Source organism: Colossoma macropomum, unplaced genomic scaffold, assembly GCF_904425465.1.
Source record: "Colossoma macropomum unplaced genomic scaffold, Colossoma_macropomum, whole genome shotgun sequence".
NCBI lineage: Eukaryota > Metazoa > Chordata > Actinopteri > Characiformes > Serrasalmidae > Colossoma > Colossoma macropomum.
The window spans coordinates 289,986-311,069 of NW_023494807.1; the positions used below are offsets into that span (position 1 = coordinate 289,986).

The window sequence follows — 21,084 nt, forward strand, 5'->3', positions numbered from 1 at the left end:
TTCTGAATCATACGAAAACAACCATTGAGAAGATGCGCTGATGTCTTCAATAACTTCTTAAAGACTATATAGGCCTGTCACAATTATTAATCACATAATCACCAACCTGCAAATACTTAAGATGATCGCATTTATTAAAATGGTTATAATTATTTAAGCTGCCTGTAACCATTTTCCACAGAGGTCATATTACACAGTTATACTATGCTGCAACAAACAAAATGTGAATTGGGTTTGTTGGTTTGAGGCAAATAAATATAAAGGAAATATATAAACATACAAATAAAATAAGTATAAATAAAAATAACTAGTAAATGTGCTCAATAAGACTTTGTGGCACATTCCAGGACTGAGTATGTACTTGTGAGCTATGTAGCTAATTCTCATGTTTTTAGCCTGTATGCTAGCAGAATGAGCGTTAGCTAGCAAGTATAGTGGGCTATCCAGTCAATTTGGCCACTTTAGGCTTGTATTTTTTTTGTTTTTTTTTAATAGTTGCAAACAAAGAACAAGCAAAGACAATTAAATCATTAATTACAACTATTTATACGACATATTATTTATTATATTTGTCAGCTAAAGTTTCAGCCATCATATAATGCATTTGTGAGTGTGTTACATACCAAAGATACGATGTCCAACAGAAAGTCAACCAGCTGACAGAACTCAACTAGAGAGAGAACAGAAGGCTCAGAACTGCTTTGAGTCCGTCTGCAAGACAAAAGCAGAACGCCATTTAAGTGACTATGTCACACACACACACACACACACACACACACACACACACACACAATAGCAGACGTACACACCTGCAGCCCTCCTCAAAACAGCGTGCGATATAATCCCACATGTAGTACGGCTCGAAGGAGTTGAATAACAGGTTGGCCGTTTTGATGAGTTCAGCCGTCTTCTTGTTCTCTCTGAGTTTGCTGGACGAAGAAAAAGTGGGAGGAGCATTATTAGGGTTCAGCAGGTGACCTATTGCTGTGTCCAGAAGAGGGCGGAGTGGGCGTGGTCTGGACTGTACCTGCTGAGCTGTGTCTGGTCTTTGCTGAAGGGATTCTGGTTCTGCAGGTCCAGTTCGGCTCGGCACTGCGTGTGCAGTGTCCGAAACACTTCTATCAGGACGTCCTCCAGGATCGCAGGACCTAACAGAACCACAGGTATTTGTGTTAAATGACTTCATATGTTCCTCTTTGGAAAAACAGCTGATTATATGAACAGAAGAAAAAGCACCAGAAATCATCTGAACAACAGTTTACAGTGGCAAGAAAAAGTATGTGTCCCCTTTGGAATCACCTGGACTAAATATTATTATTAATACTACTAATAATATTATTAATATTAATGATCTATTGGTTTAATTATTTGTTCCTAGGACCATTCAAAGTTTAATGTTTTGCTATTTTGGGCATGGCACTTTTTATTCATTTATTTATTTATTTTGCACAGGAGTGTATATACACACATTATTAGGTACACCTCTTTATATCTACACTCAGTGGCCATTTCATCAGCTCCCCTGACCAAACAGAAGCACATTGTAGTTTTACAGTTACAGACTGTAGTCCCCCCTTTCCTATTTAATAATAATAATAATAATAATAATAATAATAATAATAATAATAATAATCTTTTACAAATAATAACACAAAAGTGTATTGCTGTTGTTCATATTGAATACATCATTCAATTCAAACATTTACAGTGCAGTTTGTAAAAAGTACGTGAAACCCTTTAGCGAATGGCATCATCAAAAACAAATCAGTGACAGGAGTTAGCAAACCTGCAGTCCAATCAATGAAACGAGACTGGACGTGCGTGTGTGCGTGCATGTGTGTGTATATATGTCAGCCTTTTCTGCATTAACTGAACATGTGATCTGTTCTTCATCTAAGTAACAAGTGTACACAAACACAATATGCCAAATCTGATAACACAAACAATTATGATCTTTCATGTTTTTATTGTGGACACCAATTAAACATTCACAGTGCTGGTAGAAAAAGTAAGTGAGCTCCTGGATTTAATAACAGACACTTTCATCAGCTGCAGATTAGACCTGCACAACGTTTACGAGGAATACTGGACCATTCTTCCATATAGAACTGCTTCAGCTCAGCCACGTTCTTCAGGTGTCTTCAGGGGTGAGCGGCTCTCCTGAGGTCAATCCGCATCACCTCTGTTAGGTTAAGGTCTGGGATCTGACTGGGCTGCTCCTAAAGGTGGATTTTATTTTTTTGAAAACGTTTAAGAGTTTTGGATGGTAAAGCCAAACTTCAGGCCTCCTTACCATGGTTTCTATGGCAGGACATCATGCCTGTTCAATGTTTTTCATATAGTAGAAACATGAACAGAGATGTTAACCAGTTCCAATGATTCCTTCAAGCCTTTAGCTTAGTTACTCTGAGGTTCTTTTACTCCATGGAGAATTTTGTGTCGTGGTCTTTGGAGTGATCTGCGCCTCCAGGGAGACGAGACATTGTCCCAAATTGTCTCCATTTCTTGTCTAGTCTATATGCAGACTGATGAATCCCTAAACTCCGAGATCACTCTGTAACTTTTTCCAGCTTTATGCAAATCAACAATTATTGATCACAGATCTTCTGAGATCTTTTTTTTGTAAGACATGGTTCACATTAGCAGATGCTTCAAGTTATAAGGCTGACACACACACACACACACACACACACACACACACACACACACACACACACACACACACACACTTCTAATCTCTTTTCATTGATTAGAATCCAGGTTTGCTAACTCCTGACACCAATTAGTTCACATACTTTTGTAAACCTACACTGTTAATGTTTGAATGATGTATTCATTATGAATATTATTTTTGTGATATGTTATTTATTGTAGCTTAGATATAGAACAGACCATATTTTAAGACCACTTTTTACACAAATGCGGGTAGTCCCAAATACTTCACACACCTTCCGTTAAATTAAAAAAACAAAAACATGTGAAAGTGTGTTATGTCAGTCATACCCAGCTCAGGTTTGTCCAGCAGGCTGATGAGGATGCGGAAGGGTTTCAGGTCATGCATGAGGGCACTTTCCTCCTCCCCACCCCTCGCCTTACCCTGCAGAATCCCAACCATGGCCTGCAAACACACAATACACACGCCAAGTTACACTCTGGATGCACACTGTCGCACAGCTACACTCCAGAATCTCCAACACACAGCACATTCTCTCCAAAGCACCAGCACGTATTCTCACAGAAATCAGGAATAACAAAGAATTAGCGAATTTGTTTATACTTAACAATAATAATAAAAAAAAAGCTTATGTCACACCAATCAGCATCATGAAAACTGCATGGCTAATCATCACTCATTCGCCTCAAACCATATTGAGCTGTTAAGTAATCTCAGACAAACATGCCTTATGTAGTGCTGAAACTGTTTTAGTTAATCAGTCAGTGACTCAGGTGTCTTTCGTGAGTCAGTCATGCCTCTGTTCTGCTAGCACACCTTGATATAGAGTCTCTTTTTTCTTCTGTTCTTAGAGCCAATAAAATTTTGCACAACCACTTTGGGAGGTGTGGCCACAGCAGTGGACAGCAAACAATAAAACAATACAGTAAAATAAATTTAATTGCTGTAAAAAGGTTAAAAGAAATGACAATCTAAATATATAGAAAAGAAACAAAGATTTAATAAAACAACAAAACAGCAAGCAGCCAGAGTCTCTTGATATTTAATATGTGACTGTCTATAACATTCAAGAGTGTGTATAAGCGGCAGAGCGTGTCTCATCTCTGACCCAAAACATTTCACGCTCAAGCTACCACAGTAAAGCAGCAGAAGCTTTACTGCAGTAACTCTAGTTCCCAAATGAGGGCGCTTCAACAAGTGGTTTGAAGCAGATGGCACAGCAACAAACAGCCTGTCCTTCCCAACTACAACCCCAGGAGAACCAGAACGGATCAATAGAGACCAGTGTGTGGTAACATGCCAAACCATACATACATGCACGCACACACACGCACGCGCACGCACGCGCACACACAAGCACACACGCGCACACACGCGCACACACACGCGCACACACACACACACACACACAGTACATCCCAATGCAAGAGTGGACATATGTTCACTTTTAACAAGTAACTCAGCATCTTCACTTTTAAAATCTAAAAGTTGCTCATAAACCTCTTTATACCAGGTGTGTCAAACTCAACCACTAAAGGGGCAATATTAAACATCAACAAATCTGTGGGCCAGAGAAAAAATGTTTTTATTTCATTTTTAAATAATGTTGTGCTACAACTCTATCTGACCACTGTTTATTCAAAACACACAGAACTTCAGGAGTAAAATGAATACTTGAAATATTCAAAATTTAAATGTCCCCAGGAACCAGGTATTTTAAACCTGCCCTTTGCTTGAACTAGACATCTGGCATCCTTTCTTTGCTGCATGTTCTTCATTACTTGGGCTCAATTTCTGTGTGTCTGTAGTGATACGTCAGGTGTGGAATTGCATAGAACTGTATAGAATTGAGGTGTAACCACTGTCCCATAGATTGTTGTTGGGGTGGGAGAGTCAGAGCACACATTACATTGCAGTGCATGCTGGGGACTGTAGTGCAGAGCATTGTGAAATAGCTAAAATAATAGAAAATTAAAATACTTTTGCGGGCCGATAGGATTGTGTCCTATCTGGCCTTGTGGGCCTTGTGTTTGACACATGGGCTTTACACAATTACCAAAAGACAAACCATAATCAATATACCTACATATGTTTATTTATAAGGAAACATATGGAAACCAGGGTCTCAGTCAAATCAGGTATGGTTGTATGTTTGGGGTGATTGTCTTTTAATTATTCTATAACTTTTAACTATGTTTTTTATCAATGTCTAGCACTGTAGATCAATGAGATCAATGTGATTTCAAAATGTGATTTCTAAATAAATTTTATTTACTTACATATTCTATACTAATAAAGGTAATACAATAAATGTTCCGTAATGACCAGCTGGCACTGGAACCAGCAGACAGCAAATATGTGCCTCCAAAACTGCCAGGCTCAACAGGATCTTCACGCAACTCACACAGTAATGGATTTTATAGCTTATTAGAGAAGAAAACAGCCTCATGTAGCATGTAACTCTTTTGTCATGTACGTTTATGCCAAATCTCAAGGTAGATACCTTATTAAATTTACTATAAATGCATGATTATATATTATGAATAGATAATCATTGGCAATTAACTACACCAGCTGTTATAATAATGAGATTAAGAAGAAGAAACATTTCATCCTTTTTTATTAAATATTACTTAGATAATTACTCACTTAAACAGCTGAAACGGCTGGTTTATGCTACTATTAAAATCAAACACTGTTAATATTGACTCTAAACATTTCATCATTGCTGTAAACTCGCATGCCTGTGTGTGTGAGTGCTGTGTGTAGAGCTCAGACCTGCACCAGCATGTCTTTGGAGTAGGTGTTGAAGTAGTGGGTGGCGTGCTCCTCCGGGTTGCTGAGGCGAGTGTTGCGAGGGCCTGTTTTCACACCATTGTTATCAAAACCTGCACAGAGAGACCAATACACACAAACACACACCCACAGTGAATGAAGAGACTATACTGCACAGATTTCAGCTCCATCTAACCTCTACTGTGTTTTGTCTGTAAGCTTTTGTCCACTCATTACGATCAACGATCTAAGACGAACATATACTTGAAACCGAGAAAATTAACTGACATTATAAAAGAGCCAACCTGAAATCGAGTCACTTCACGGCCCTGATCATATTAAGCAAGATTCATTATAATGTGTTTTAAATGCTCTGTTATAGAGAAACCTACTCTATGAGAATTGTTCACAGTGGTGGCGATAGGAACCAAACGTCTGAGAGTTTAATACTGCTGAAAGCTCCCTCACGGAAAGGTATTACATGAAATATTTAGAAAAGTGCTGCCTGATGTCTGAGACATTGTTTTTTTGTGATAAAGTTTTGGCTTAAAGTCTCCTTTAATCCATTTATTTAAATCTATTCATGGCGGAGGGAAACATGCAGGGCGTAGTAAGGCAAAATCGTCCCCAAAGAACTTTTCAGATTTAGGACTTTAAGGGCTACTCATCAACATTCCATATAAACTCAGAAGACTCATGTAGGTTCACTGGTGGTTTTGTATAGTAAATAAAATGTCTATATTTGTGCTGTAGACATGGCGACCCCTGGTTCCTATCACCAACACTGTAAAGACAACAGAGCCCCTCTGAATGAATATGTTTACATCATAAGGACTGAATTATTCAGAGGTTTTGAGAAATTGATGGAATTCCCCTTTAATGGACAGTTACATATTTCAGCATCACAGTGAAACACACACACAGACTTACCATGAAGGTCATCCCCAGCAAGCGGTTTGCACGTAAAAACAGAACAGAGTGGGTGAATGCTAAGGACACGCTGCACACACACATTCTTAACTAATCATCTTAATGAGCCAAACAGACTAAACCCAGAAACAATTCATATCACTCCTTCATTATTCTGCTGCAACAGTGAGAAATCAAAGGGTAGCATATTGTACGTATAAATAAAGTCATTATGCTGTACTAGTGTAGTAATGCAGGGTTATAATGCATTTATTTGCAATACAGCAAATAGATATAATAGATATAATACAGTAAAATGAAATAAAAATTTCTCGTTCTCGGTCAGCCACGTCTGCCAGTCTATTTTGTTTCTCTATTAAATGTATTTACTTGGTTTATTTTTTATAAACAATAGTAACACTTATATGTTTAGCTAGTGAGGATCCATAACTAACTTTTTTCATTTTTTAATAGAAGATTCTAATGTTTCCAGTCAATTTAGTGTATATATGGAAACTCTGAATGCATTTTTTGTTGTTGGGTATGCTGATTCACAGTAATGTTACGGTGCAGAAGTCACACTGGGTAATGTTGAAAAGCAAAAAATCCTGTGTTGGCACATTTCAAATTAGTGGACTTTTGGTTGAAAATCAGGCCTTTTGGTTGACCAAGATAACCTTCAGTTGGGGACAGCCCTATTTTTTTCTTTCGATAAGCAGGATAGATGACAAACACTAGCCTATGGTGTGTGTGCGTATGTGTGTGTGTTAGTACTGTCTATCTTACCCAACAGCCAAGCATAAAGCCGTCGGTTTAGAGACATGTCCCTCCTCAGAACAACGTGCAGCGCAGCAGACAAGATTCTGATCATATCCGGACGAGTGGCCTAAGTTAAAAAAAAACAAAAAAACAAATGTAATAAGTTATAAATGAATCCAAGTCAAGACATTAATTCCAGTATAGCAAAATGAGCCCCTACTAATAAAGAGGGGCAAGCGATTTGGCCAAAATATAACATGAATGAATAGTTTAAAAGTACAATGCACTAACATTAAACTAAGACTGGGCAATATGACAATATTTATTATTATTGTGATAAATTACATCACAATATGCTTGTCTGAGTATATCAAGGATATCGTCAGCACTTTCAACCAACAGCATATTTGATTATTAGTTCTGTTTATTTAGATTTACTGCTGTACAGTATGAAACGTAGGCTACAAATCACTGGACTCACAGTTTGTGACACTACTTTGACTGTTCCACTGAAGCCCTGTAGTTACTGAATAATAAGCCTTTGTATGTAATAAGCTGGAATGTTAAAGGGTAATTAATAAAAATGCTCTATGCCATGCAAAAGGCATAAATTAAATAAATAAATGAATAAACAACTCAATTAATGAACAAGATACACTCTAAGGCTCCTCTTTGTGGGTCCACAATTGCTCAAAATCATAACTAAACTAAATAACTTCAACTTAATTTTATCATACACTCTTTAAAAGGTGGTTTTAAGGATTTTTAGTATTTTTCATCTTATACAGAACCAGGTCAACCCAAAAAATCATTTGCAATGCTTAAAAGATTACTCCACAATGGAGGGGAAAAAAAAAACAAAAAACCTTTGAACAATATTTCTCTTTTTTGGTACTGTGCAGAGGTACTACATAAATTATAGCCCATTAATTATTCTTTATGTACTACATCAAATAACTAGCATACACTGCATAATAACTACATAATAATTTATAGCAATGTGCATAATTCATAGTAGTTATTAATTAATGCAGTGTTGTTACTGAACGACTAGTAGTAAACAGTGAATAATTCATAGCAGATACCAAATTATTCACTGCTGTTACTGAATAATTCATAGCAGTAAATGAATATCCACTGATTTACAGTATATACAGAATAATTCAAAGCAGATAATGAATAATTCCCAGTAGTTACTCATAATTAACAGTAGCTACTGAAATAATATACAGACACATAAATAATGAATGAGCCTGCAGTTTAAGAGGTTGATGAATGAGTGAACAAATGTATGAATGAGTCGTTACCTGACTCATGTGGAAAGGGAAGCAGAAGAGGATGAGGTCAAGTGTGCTTCTCTGGACTAACACACTGGAGTCCTGCACAGACGTGCTGACCGCTTCCACCTGCAGAATCAACACACTGAATACACTCACAGTATAAAACTGAATCACCTCAATCACTTCACAGAACAGACATAATATCAGAAACACATTAGTACTGATTCAATATATAAGTTAATATGTTGTGCCTGCGTTCTGAATAATGCCGTTTGCGTGTGGAACAGAGACATTACACTCTCATTCTCTTGTGTGCGTGTGCTTGAGTGTTCGAGGGCAGAAGAGCAACAGTTGATGTGAAGAAACAGTTTGTAATTTTGTTTTTATCCAATGATTTTTTATTATTGTGTGTTTTGTTACTAGGGTATTGTTTGTGTTTGTGTGTTTTTGCATCACTGATCAACTAAACTTCCTACTTAAAATAGTAAAGCTTGACTTAAAGAACCGAAAAAACAAATGACCTTTATTTAATAAAAAGTTTGATGTCATTATAATCATCACCTATCATTATAGTCTCTATATAAAATGTAAGCTGCAAAAATGGGCCCAATTTGAATTCATTGTTTTTGTGATGTCATGAAAACCTATACATTTCTGCTTATTCATCCTACAGCGTTCTAGCCCTGCCCATTTGTTTTGAAGTTATACAGAGCATTTCAGCCCAGATTGCTTTTATGAGGTACAATACAGGGTAAACAATCAGAACAGAGGTCATTGACATATATTTGCTTTGAAAGCCCAGCAATAAAACAGCTGCTTTAATTCTAAGAGATTAAGAGAGATTGGAAAAAAGTCAAGTGAGACAAGAGAAGAATTATTACTAGACCATGAAACCAAAAAATAGGATCAGGGAAGAAAATATAAGAAAAATGTAGAATATGGGCACTTTAATAAACAACCCAGATCATTCATATCAATGCATTTTTAACGCTATATTATTTCCCAATTAGAGTGGATATTTTTTCTCTCTACACCCTGGAAGAAATCTAATATATCTTTCTTCCCCCATAACTTACTTATTAATACATACTTTACTTCTCAAGATGTTTCTCCAGAAATAAAAACACATACCATGAGCTCAATGTCGCTTCCCATGACATACAGCTGGTCCTCCATAGAGAGTTTGCGGTTGAGGTGCAGCAGGACGAAGCTGACCCCCGGCAGCCTCACGGCCGGACTGGTCAGGATGCTCCCCCAGAGGGCGCTGTAGAACGCTGGCTGCTCCACAGCTGCCGCCACCTTCTCCAGCAGAGTGTTTGTCCTTCATAAATAAGTAAATATCTCATTAAAATATAGAAATAAGCAGGGAGCTTTCCAGCAGCCTCCCAGAAATATTGGGGCATGAAGAAACACTGAGAGGAACCAAGACTCAAAACTGGAGGCCACACTCCTCTGGGCTGCACCAGATTTTCAACTTTGTACACAAAGCAGAAAATAAAAACGGAGACTTAACACCTCCCAATGAGAAGAGCAGGAGCAGGAGACCAAAACTTTATTTCAAATGTATATGATTTCATCATCCTGAGTCCATTATCAGCACACAGAGCAAGAGTGTAATATCTCACAACGATTCGATATGACTGTAATATGATTCCTTAGGAAACTATTCGATGTAGAGCTGCACGATAAATTGTATTTTTTTTTATTGTTAAGGGCAGCAACAACAAAACAGATCAAACTACCTCACAAACGCAGTGCCAGAGTGACCTGGTTAGACCGGTGGTGTTAGAGACACGTTAACGTTTAATATGTTAGTGTTACACATGTAAGCATTACACACACATACGCAGCTCAAAAACTAGTCTATTCCAGCCTGTAAAATGTTAAAAACAGTAAAGGCTACTGTCAAGAAGCTATGTACATATAGACATACATATACATACACATACATACATACATACATACATTTGCCATTAGTTATCTAGTTAACACTGCTGGTTACAGAAATATTATCATTGAGAAACTCAGGCTTGTTGCCGTGGCTCAGGAAGCCAACAACTGTTGCAGCCAAGCTTCAACTGAGTTGCAGAACTTTACATTTTGCACAGTAGTGAATGGTGCTTTTGTAATTTTATATTTTCTGCTAATAAACATCTGAACTTGCTCAGCATTCAGTCAGAAATCAATAATTTCTCATAATGTCACTGTGATAATAGACAGTTCATCAAACAGTGCATGTTATGTCCACGCTGTGCTGCCTTAATTCAATGGATCAGGAAAGTCAGCATGATTTGCCAAACTTTTTTGGGATTTTTAAAAAATGAGAGCATGTTTTATTACTGATATTAACGCAGTTTTCAATCACTGCCTTCCTGCACTGGTACACCTCTAAAACACACAGTCAGCCTATGTCAACAAAGATAAACCAATTTAATGTTGTCTAACCTGTCATAGTACTCAGAGCCCTCCTCCAGGCCAGGAAGGACCCCCGTCAGCAGACCCTGCAGGCCCGGCTTCAGCGTCTTCCCCAGCGGGAGGTAGTAGGTCTCATACAGGCCCAGCAGGACAGGCTTTACGGACATAGCGGCATTGGACAGCAGAGGGAAGAGCCCGGAGCTAATGCAAACAGCCAGAGAGACCAAGACAAATCAGCTACGTGTTAAGAGAGCATGACATCCAAATAACCATCAATCATAATAACAGTGAGAATTATTTGAATAGCAATAAGAACAGAGTTTTCTTTTCCAACACATTAAGAGAAATCTCCACATTACTGCCTCTTCTGTGCAACTGAATGTGTGAAAGGCTGAAACAGGTCTTTAATAAGCACAACCATGCGCTGCTAATGAATGTTTTGAAGCCGGCCAGCACATTTAGACTGATATGAATGTGGGAAGAAAGAAAAAAACACGCTAGAAGAAATCAAAGATTACAAGACTCTGGTGCATCTTTAAGATGTTGGCAGTGCATTTTCTGGCATTAAAATTCAGTTTATCGGCAATCAATAAATGAAATCTATCAGCATCTCACAAATTGGCTCAAACCCACCTTGTGAGAAAAGCGCTAGCATTTAACGTCAAAGTGAGTTGATGAAATACAGCTCTTAAAATAAACTACTGTTGCCACAAATGTCTTAATCAACCAACAACAGGCAATAACACTTTATAATTCTATATAGAAATCAGTTGAATTTTTGGGGGGAAAAAGTCTGGTTCCATTGACTTGTGTAAAAAGTAAAGTATGTTTTTTCCTTCTCCTGTAACATCCACTTGCTTCTCACACTGCACTGTATTAAAGTATATATTTTGTATACTGTTTTTCCTTTGCTCCTATAGTAACACTCAGCAGTTCAAGTCAACTCAAACAGACACTGTTTGTACTAACACAGCCCCCTTACCTGTACAGGAACAGGTCTTTGGCCAGCCGCTTGGGACCGATGATCTTGAAGATGATCTCATAGGTCTCCAAGGCCTTGCGATGGACCCCGCTGGGCAGCGCTGGATGAAGGCACTGGGCCAAACGCTTGCCGATCGTGAGCTTCTTGGGCACAACCTGGTACTTGGCATTGTTTTGCAGTACCTATTGAGTACATCATGTGTGAAACACTACAGTACAGCACAAGGTATTCAGTGAAAACACAGCAAGAATAAGAAAAAATACACAAAGATTCATTATACTTGTATAACAGACTTTAATATTACAACAACTAATGATTCTGAGTAATAACTACAACCCTAATAAACCTACTAATTACAGTGCTTTTCCATTGGAAACCTCATAATTAATCCTGAAGAGACCACAGAGATTCATGATCACGGTTTAAAGAGGCAAACAAGCATGACTATGTTATTTATTGTGTGATGTAGTATTTATAGTGCAGCATTCATAATTTTGTATTAGTTTCATGTTTTTATCCATCAGTGTTCTCTCACTACAATACCTAGCATGCAAATACATCCCACAACCCTTATTAAATCCTATGGCACCCAACAAATCCTGACTGATAGCCAATGATCTAGAGGCTAATAAACACATATGTGGTGCTGGCTAGCGTTAGTGATACAGCACTAATCTCAATGGTCAAACTTTTTTTTTTTTTTTTGTTAATGGAATAATTCGGAAATATCCACCCAAAGCACTTGTAGTGTTTCCAAATGTACTTCCACCTTCAAGACACATAATCAGAAATCAGAAAGGGGTCTTCCTAGTATTAAAATATAAAATCCTGCTCTAGGGAGAAGGCTTTAACTTCTACTGCACGGATTATGAGAGCAATTAAAAACAAACATTCAATTCACATTTTCTTGCATGAATTCGTTAAAAAATGATTAAATTCAAAAACATTCTAAAATATCAATGTGTGCAGGGGTCCATTAGGGGTATGTTGGCCTGAGGCAACATTGTGCTACAATGGGAAGAAATTATATAAATCTGTGTTCCCTGAAGTGGTGAGATCGGGCTTTGTGACTGCCGAAACCCAGTCACTGCCTTACAATGTTGCTTCTAGGCAACAAACATACTTTGGTAAATTCTCAAAAAAACAAAACACTGAATGTTAAAAAAGAGAACTTAATAAAAGAGTTTTAAAACTCTTTCCTTTACTGTTAACCCTGTCATTGTCGTTAAATATGTATAATGTTAGTGTAAAGTGAAGAAAATGGGTTTGTTGCCTAGAGGCAACATTGTGCAATAGAGGGTTAAAATAATAGGATTTTTACAACGGATCTAGCAATGATTGCATTTTTCATTTTGGCCAGAGTGACAGTGACATATTAACTGCAGTAAAACTGATTTATGAGACAGAGACAGAGTGAAGGACCTTGTTGAGCTTCCCAAGTGCTGAGATGAGATCGGCCCATTCGCTGGAGTACTCAAAGTTTTTCAGTGCTTTGTCCACAGCCGCCACGTAGTTCCTGTATTTAGAGTCACCGAGCAGCTCCACCTCCTCCGCGTTCATCCTCCCGTACTGCGGCACTAACAGCCAGTTCCCTCAGAACACAAGCTCATCACACCTGCAGGGAAAAAGGATGACCTAAAGGTTACACTGGGATAAAGAAAGGAAACATTCTGGCTGGTGATTTGCTGGCAAAATAAACGGTGGGGAGCCACATAGAGAACCTCCACACAGTGTTCCTAGTAGGTGTGTATGGCTTATGCACCTCAACTGTGCACTAACGCTAAAACAGGAGTCCAGTTGAGAACACGGCTTGAACAAACACGTAAAAAAGAACCGGACGTTCTGGAGCGGCAGAATATGAGAGTAAGGTTATATCTCTGTGATGGCATTTCTGATCCAGAACCTTTGGAACGAGCTGGAGTGATCTAGAACCAATCATCCAACATCAATGCCTGACCTCACTAATGCTCTTGATGATGGATGTCATCTCAGCAACGTTCCAGGATCCAGCTACAGTGAAGCGCAGAGGCCGTTGCTGCAGCAGAGCGGGGAACAGATCTATAGTCTATAATCTATGAATACCTATGATTTCAAGAGAAGCCTGGATGAACTATTGGAAATACAAACGTGTAATATAAGTGACTTCTTTACCAAAACAGTCCTCGAAATCTCTCATCACGGCCTTTACAGCCAAGCAGTTCGCCGCACATCCAGCAGGGAGTCTTTCGGTACAAAGCCGTTCAGCTTCACCGCCTCTGCTGCTTCACCGCCGGCCGGTGTTCGCGAGACGGAGAGGCACCGAGGCTGTAAATTAAACGAGTGGGTCGGGAGATCTACTCACTGCAGCGGACGGAGGGATCCGGAGTGAACATCCAGGCTTTTCTACCGAGATCCCGCTTTTCTCCTCACTGATTTCGCTCAGCGGAAAACGATCGGTCAGTTTCCCCGAAACAAATGAACAAAGCTCTGACAACCGACAAACACCATCGAGGGAATCAGCTAAATGTCTGTTTCCCTGAATAACCGGTATCTTATTAATGTCGTCGTGTTTAATATCCGCACACTCGTCTGCTGTGTTTATAGCAGTCGGTGACAGGTGAGGGCACCGCTACCACTTCCCGGTCACAGCACATGACACATTTCACAATAAAAGTCACCACGCCTGTGACCTTTCAGTGTTTCATTTCAATAGGTCGATATACGAATACGCTTTAAAGGAGAAGTCTACTGAATTTTCAAAATTCATGCACAATTCAGTGGATGAGAAAGTCATTCCGAGTGGTTTGATGCGAAATAATTTTAGAGACTCTAATTTCTTTTACAGTGGTGGTGATAAGGATTAAGGGGTCATGGTGTCCATAACACAAATACAACCGATTTACTTTCTATCCAAAACCTCCAGTAACCCTACACCTGTCTTCTGAGTTTATATGTAATGTTGATGATGGTAAGATAGTGGTAAATATGAGAATTAATAAATAAATAAATGAATAAAGAAATAAAACGAATATTGATATTACTACTACTAGTAGTAGTAATAATAATAATAATAATAAGTTTTCCTTGGGAACTATTTTGCCTCACCGCACCCTGCATGTACTCCTACACAATGAATGGATTAAAAGGATTGGATTTAAAATATGTTTTAGACCAAACCTTTATCGCAAAACTATCACAAATCAATGTCTCTGTCATCAGGCAGTGAATTCATAACCATTTCATGTAGTAACGTTCTGTGAGGGAGCTTTTAGAGACATTCCACTGTCGTTTGTTTGTTATTTGATTTTATGATTATTTTCTGAAGCTGTAAAACGAAGCTATTTCTTGATTTTTCCACAAACAATAACAGTATCAAAAACGAGAACTGACCCGTTTTTTCAACACTGCTTTTGAAATAAAAATAAAATAACCAGAAGACACTCGGACCATAGCAGCACCCAGTTTGTAGTTTAATTATTAATTCGCTGATCAGAGAAGCGAAAACAGTGCAGACAGTTCGCCCCAGGTGTTTTGGGCTGAGGGAGAATTTGTCATCGATGGAGCTTGGATGCCCTCGTGTGGTCAAAATTTGAACCTGCAAGTAGTAGAATAAGAGATATTTTCATATGTGGAAATATTGTGTAGCTGAGTGACTTACTGAATTACTGTGTTTGTGAAGCTGCATAAATAAAATTGAAACTAAAATTACAATTATTTTACTGTAATTATAACGGCCATACCGCATCATTTCATACAGTAGTTCAGCATTTACAGTAAGGAGTCTAATGGTCTTTCTCGGATTTGACGGTTAACGGTTTGACCACAAGATGGCGCCCAAGACTCATCAGTGTTGTCTGCATGAGAGCTGCAGCACTTATTTTCTACAGAAACCCTCTCATAAATAGTAATACATTGTACGTAACACACACACACATACATATTTATGCGTGTGGCATTATATTATTCCTTCAGACTTCTTTAGAGCAGCATAGTTTAACTGTCTGTGACTTGTAATTATGAAATACTTTTTAAATGAAGGGGCGGGGGGGCTGGGAGTTGTCCGCCAAGTGAGCCGTTGATAGTTGTCCAATGATCGTTTGCCTGCATTCAGAAGGGCGGAGCTATAATTTGAATTTCGGTGTCTAGATAAGCCGGTGCCGGGCACGCTTTCCGCAGTTTTCAGTTGTACTCGAAGAAAGGAAAGCCATGCCTGAACCCGCTAAGTCCGCCCCGAAGAAGGGCTCCAAGAAAGCCGTGACTAAGACGGCTGGTAAGGGAGGCAAGAAGCGCAGAAAGTCCAGAAGGGAGAGCTACGCTATCTACGTGTACAAGGTGCTGAAGCAGGTCCACCCCGACACCGGCATTTCCTCCAAGGCGATGGGCATCATGAACTCGTTCGTCAACGACATCTTCGAGCGCATCGCCGGTGAGTCGTCCCGTTTGGCTCATTACAACAAACGCTCCACCATCACGTCCAGGGAGATCCAGACCGCCGTGCGCCTGCTTCTTCCCGGTGAGCTGGCCAAGCACGCCGTGTCTGAGGGCACCAAGGCTGTCACCAAGTACACCAGCTCCAAGTAAGAAGTGACGACAAACTTCAAACCCAACGGCTCTTTTAAGAGCCACCCACGTTTCCGCTTAAAGAGCTTTTTCCCTTGTGTGAGTGAAAGCACGCTGTTTTCTGGAGGTGGAAAGAATGGTACTTTTGTATTCCAGTTCATTTTCCCGCGCATTTTTTTTGTCTTTGCCCAATATACTAAAATAAGTAATTAAGCGCCTATACACAAACAGGTCTATGGGTATGTGTATGTAAAATTAAATGATAGTTTATATATAGTATACAGTTTGTACTCCTTTATAAGCAGACAGCTGTGTAATACCGGCATGTGACACACTCACAGTTTGAATGAGTAGTGTGTATATGCGCTCGTACATTCTCCTCACACAGACCAAGCAAGTCAAAGCACGTAACATAACATTGGAACATTACTTCTCTTTTGAAGTGAAACAGTTAGGTGGCTCTTAAAAGAGCCTTTGGGTACTTTTTGGGGAAAAAGCTGGGAGCGCTCCGTATAAGTTAAGCGCGCTCTCCGCGGATACGGCGAGCCAGCTGGATGTCCTTAGGCATGATGGTGACTCTCTTGGCGTGGATGGCGCACAGATTAGTGTCCTCGAACAGACCCACCAAGTACGCCTCGCTAGCCTCCTGCAGAGCCATGACGGCAGAGCTCTGGAAGCGGAGATCGGTCTTGAAGTCCTGAGCGATCTCCCGCACCAGGCGCTGGAAGGGCAGCTTACGGATCAGCAGCTCTGTGGATTTCTGGTAACGGCGGATCTCCCTCAGAGCCACGGTGCCGGGCCTGTAACGGTGAGGCTTCTTGACGCCGCCAGTAGCTGGGGCGCTCTTACGAGCAGCCTTAGTAGCCAGCTGCTTCCTCGGGGCTTTGCCACCGGTAGACTTACGGGCCGTCTGCTTGGTTCTTGCCATAACGTCAAACTTTGTTCTTCTGCACCAAAGAAACGGAATAACTCTGCGCACAGACCGCGGCCCTTTTAAGGGTTCGAGCTGCTCGCCGCTCATTGGGCGTCTGGAATGTGCCCGCCTTCCATTGGGCGGCTCCCCACGCGCTGTCTAAACGCTATTGGGCGTCTTCTGCCGCGCCAACATTTTCAAATCACAAGACACTGCCCAACGCCTTGGCGGGCTCATGTACCACATTCTTGTTTTTTTCTTTTTTACACGTCCGGTGTAACGTTACTCAGATTTTTGGTTTATTCATCATTGCACGCCTATTATTTGACCTTCACTCGCGTAGTTATAAAGACGTTCATGTAGGTTTATTCATCTTGTATTCGAGTAGAATAAGAGCTTATACGTCACACTTCTAAAGCTTGCACTGTGCCAAAAATGTGTGATATATTTCATGCGCTTCCGTGAGTTCATAATCGTATAACTTGCACGTGTGTGTGTACGGAATGAAACAATAACCTAAACTTGTTATAGTAATAGGATAGGAACATATATAATGTACATGACAGTAGATAAGAGTGCAAAGGAAATGTCTTTAGCTGGGAAGAGAAGGGGGACGGGGGGTGCACTGGAAGTTGTCCGCCAAGTTTTTGGTTTATTCATTATTACACGCCTGTTACTTGACCTTCACTCGCGTAGTTACACAGACGTTCATGTAGGTTTATTCATCTTATGTTCGAGTAGAATAAGAGCTTTTACGTTTCAGTATGCAGTCGTGGGACGTGGTGAAGCTGTGACCTTTTTATTTAATTCTATCGTAAACAATAACCTCTTTATACAGCACTTAAATTAGCACTGAATTAAGTATTGATTGTAAAGTATTGAACTGCACTTATGTATTGTATTGCACTGCTGTGTGTTTAACTCTTCCATTTTCTCTAGGTGTCAATAATGACTGATTCTAGCAGCATCTGAGCTCAGGACTGACTTTCTAACCTATTGGTAACTAGCAAAGATACTTTCTCTGGATAGACAAAGCACTTTTTGTAAGTCACTCTGGATAAAAGCGCCTGCTAAATGCTGTAAATGTAAATAACTTATAACGATCGATCGAAAGTCGAAAGGGGATGAGAAAAAAACTGCACTTTTGTTGATATGGTGGGTGGCTCTTAAAAGAGCCTTTGATTATTTACAATTTAGCAGAAAACAAACAAAAAAAAAGTTATTTGGTCTTGGCCGCCTTCTCGGTTTTCTTAGGCAGCAGTACAGCCTGAATGTTGGGCAGAACGCCACCCTGAGCGATGGTCACGCCTCCGAGCAGTTTGTTGAGCTCCTCGTCGTTACGAACAGCCAACTGCAGGTGACGAGGGATGATACGGGTCTTCTTGTTGTCGCGAGCGGCGTTGCCGGCCAACTCAAGGATCTCAGCGGTCAGATACTCCAGGACAGCAGCCAAATAGACGGGAGCGCCGGCGCCGACGCGCTCGGCATAGTTGCCTTTGCGCAGAAGCCTATGAACACGGCCCACAGGGAACTGCAGCCCGGCGCGGGAAGAGCGAGTCTTGGCCTTCGCCCTAGCTTTACCTCCGGTTTTCCCCCTTCCACTCATTTTTGCACTTCAGTTAAGTTTGATGAACTAAGCTGAAATAAAGAGCTTCGGTCTCCGAACGCCCTTTATATGAAAAAGCTGCTACGTTTCTATTGGCTAAATGCGATGGCCTCCAACAACCAATCATATTAGCGTCGTCAAAGTTTAGGGTCCGCCCACCGTTTCTCTCCAAGCTCTCCGCACCCCCCCTCCCCGTCGTGTGTGTGTGTGTGTGTGTGTGTGTGTGTGAGTGAGAGAGAGAGAGAGAGAATACATAAGATCCTTTGGGAGATAAAGATAAATTATATGGTGTAGACATATATTAAATAGTTTTTTTTATTATTGTTCATACTTTTTTATTATTAATTGATAAAACTTTCTCTTGTTAATTGTTTTTTGCTATCAATCTCGGTTTTGTAATTATTATTACCTTTTGATATAGAATTTTTGCAGCGCTTTAACAGTACAAATGTAAGCCTAAACTGAACTGAGAGAAAGAGATAAAGACAAAGAATGAAAGAAAGAAAGAAAGTCCCTGTTTCCTCGCTGCTTTTCTACCCCATTTCCGCTCCTACTCTCATCCATGTAAATGCAAACGGCAACTCGATTATAATGACGAGCCTGGCAGTTTCCTATAATATCACTACTAACTAGTAATGACAAGCTTTTGAGTGCAGCACGAAGGAAAATCTAACTCTGAGAGGAAAATGTGGGTGGCTCTTAAAAGAGCCGTTTTTTCAATAGGAAAAACAGGACATGAAGGTAAACAGCACGTTTACTTCTTCTTGGGAGCCGCCTTTTTCGCCGTCTTGGGCTTGGCAGCTTTGGGCTTAACAGCCTTTGTTTTCTTCGGGCTCTTGGCCGTCTTCTTCGGGGCCGCCGGCTTCTTGGCTTTCTTGGGAGACTTGGCGACTTTCTTGGCGGCCGCGGGCTTCTTCGCCGCTACCGTTTTAGCTTTTTTCGGCGACTTCTTGGCGGCCGCGGGCTTCTTCGCCCCTACCTTCTTGGGCTTCTTGGCCGCGGCGGGCTTTTTGGCGGCCGCTTTCTTGGGTTTGGTCGCTGCTTTCTTTGCCGGCTTCTTCTTGGCCTCAGCTTGCTTCTTGTTGAGCTTGAAGGAGCCTGACGCACCGGTGCCTTTGGTCTGCACCAGGGTGCCCTTCACCACGAGGCTCTTGACGGCGAGCTTAACGCGGGAGTTTTTCTTCTCCACGTCGTAGCCGCCGGCGGCCAGGGCTTTCTTGAGGGCGGCGAGAGACACACCGCTCCTCTCCTTGGACTGAGAAACAGCCTTGACGATGAGCTCGCCGACGCTGGGGCCGGCTTTCTTGGGCCGGGCAGCGCTTTTCTTCTTGGGAACTTTGGCCGGCGCGGCGGCTGGAGCGGGAGCGACTTCTGCCATCGTTCTGCTTTTGCTGCGAGCGGAGCGAGAAAGAGCACAAACTGCACTGTTCAGAGGAACCTCCCTCTCAGGCTGGGAGCCGGCCCCTTAAAGGGCACATGAGAACGGTGTAGACTCAACCTGACAGGCGCTGTGCAGCTGTGTCTTACTGACACGCTCAGATTTGTGTTTTCTCGTGGCATTTATCGGGCAAAATACGACAGAATGCGCCGCTTGGCGAGCGTCCAACGGCTCGTTCCTCTAGAAGAGGCTCTGCCGTGTGTCCACAGTCCGGGAATGGGTGCACAGCGACGCCTCGTTTTACAGGGCGCTCTCAAAAGCGCGCCGGGCGGTCGCCGCTCCGAACGAAAGACGGCGTATTTGGCGCGATAATCGGTGGAAAACGGTGGCAAACGCCGGCGTGAACTTTCGGAGAGCTCAACGGCGCGTTCGGGGAGAGCCTCGGCGAGGGCGTGGGCGAACTTCCAGCGACCGAGCGCCTCGTTGACTATGTGTAAAACGGGCTCTCTTGGAGCGAGTAAAGCACAGGCGTGAGGTCGGCGGCCTGCGGGGCCAGAGCCTGCTCTCTGCTGATGTGCTGTTGTACAAAATGTAAATGAACTTTGACTTGACAAGTGTGAAATAACCCAAATCTCATATGGAAAACATTATTATGTCATTATATTTTACTGTATGGCTCTCCATACTCTATGGCTTTGTGTGTGTGTGGGTGACCCTGAGTGTGAACGCAAAGTGCAGTGGTGTGGGCCAAGTAGGCCACATCTAGGAAAGGCACACACAGAGAGAAGAACCTGTTTGTTCCATTTTAAAACTAAAACGTCTTTGAAGGAGAAAAGAACATACGTAGACAGACC

At 41.0% G+C, this 21,084-nt stretch overlaps 5 protein-coding genes across 8 annotated transcripts in view; 1 reads left to right on the forward strand and 4 right to left on the reverse strand.

Annotated features, from left to right (window-relative positions):
* dop1a (DOP1 leucine zipper like protein A) overlaps positions 1–14,410 on the reverse strand; it is a 48,582-nt gene extending 34,172 nt beyond the window's left edge. For 2 of the 4 annotated variants that reach the window (XM_036555975.1, XM_036555971.1), the window contains exons 1-12: positions 13,946–14,410; positions 13,217–13,409; positions 11,795–11,976; positions 10,843–11,013; positions 9,529–9,718; positions 8,425–8,523; positions 7,145–7,244; positions 5,453–5,562; positions 3,004–3,118; positions 1,028–1,148; positions 810–929; positions 624–711 (exon numbers count right to left, since the gene is read on the reverse strand). In XM_036555975.1, coding sequence (XP_036411868.1) covers positions 624–711; positions 810–929; positions 1,028–1,148; positions 3,004–3,118; positions 5,453–5,562; positions 7,145–7,244; positions 8,425–8,523; positions 9,529–9,718; positions 10,843–11,013; positions 11,795–11,976; positions 13,217–13,354 — 1,434 coding nt within the window. In that variant the 5' untranslated portion in view covers positions 13,355–13,409; positions 13,946–14,410. Of the gene's footprint in view, positions 1–623; positions 712–809; positions 930–1,027; positions 1,149–3,003; positions 3,119–5,452; positions 5,563–7,144; positions 7,245–8,424; positions 8,524–9,528; positions 9,719–10,842; positions 11,014–11,794; positions 11,977–13,216; positions 13,410–13,945 lie in introns of those variants that run through there. The other 2 variants (XM_036555972.1, XM_036555973.1) reach the window with 2 other exon arrangements.
* A 1,499-nt stretch (positions 14,411–15,909) lies between these two features.
* LOC118797195 (histone H2B-like) lies at positions 15,910–16,370 on the forward strand. The gene has a single exon (XM_036556462.1). It carries the CDS (start codon positions 15,980–15,982, stop codon positions 16,352–16,354), a length of 375 nt encoding a protein of 124 aa, XP_036412355.1. The 5' UTR covers positions 15,910–15,979; the 3' UTR covers positions 16,355–16,370.
* A 423-nt stretch (positions 16,371–16,793) lies between these two features.
* On the reverse strand, positions 16,794–17,567 carry LOC118796855 (histone H3-like). Its single transcript, XM_036555995.1, has one exon. The coding sequence runs from the start codon at positions 17,352–17,354 to the stop codon at positions 16,851–16,853; it is 504 nt and encodes a 167-aa protein (XP_036411888.1). The 5' UTR covers positions 17,355–17,567; the 3' UTR covers positions 16,794–16,850.
* A 223-nt stretch (positions 17,568–17,790) lies between these two features.
* LOC118796864 (histone H2A-like) lies at positions 17,791–18,960 on the reverse strand. The gene has a single exon (XM_036556005.1). The coding sequence runs from the start codon at positions 18,850–18,852 to the stop codon at positions 18,466–18,468; it is 387 nt and encodes a 128-aa protein (XP_036411898.1). The 5' UTR covers positions 18,853–18,960; the 3' UTR covers positions 17,791–18,465.
* Positions 18,961–19,166: 206 nt separating this feature from the next.
* On the reverse strand, positions 19,167–20,262 carry LOC118796852 (histone H1-like). Its single transcript, XM_036555993.1, has one exon. The coding sequence runs from the start codon at positions 20,228–20,230 to the stop codon at positions 19,607–19,609; it is 624 nt and encodes a 207-aa protein (XP_036411886.1). The 5' UTR covers positions 20,231–20,262; the 3' UTR covers positions 19,167–19,606.
* Between the last annotated feature and the right edge of the window lie 822 nt (positions 20,263–21,084).

Coding starts and splice junctions, on each gene's coding strand:
- LOC118797195 (XM_036556462.1), top strand. CDS start 15,980: ATGCCTGAACCCGCTAAGTCCGCCCCGAAGAAGGGCTCCAAGAAAGCC.
- LOC118796855 (XM_036555995.1), bottom strand. CDS start 17,354: ATGAGCGGCGAGCAGCTCGAACCCTTAAAAGGGCCGCGGTCTGTGCGC.
- LOC118796864 (XM_036556005.1), bottom strand. CDS start 18,852: ATGAGTGGAAGGGGGAAAACCGGAGGTAAAGCTAGGGCGAAGGCCAAG.
- LOC118796852 (XM_036555993.1), bottom strand. CDS start 20,230: ATGGCAGAAGTCGCTCCCGCTCCAGCCGCCGCGCCGGCCAAAGTTCCC.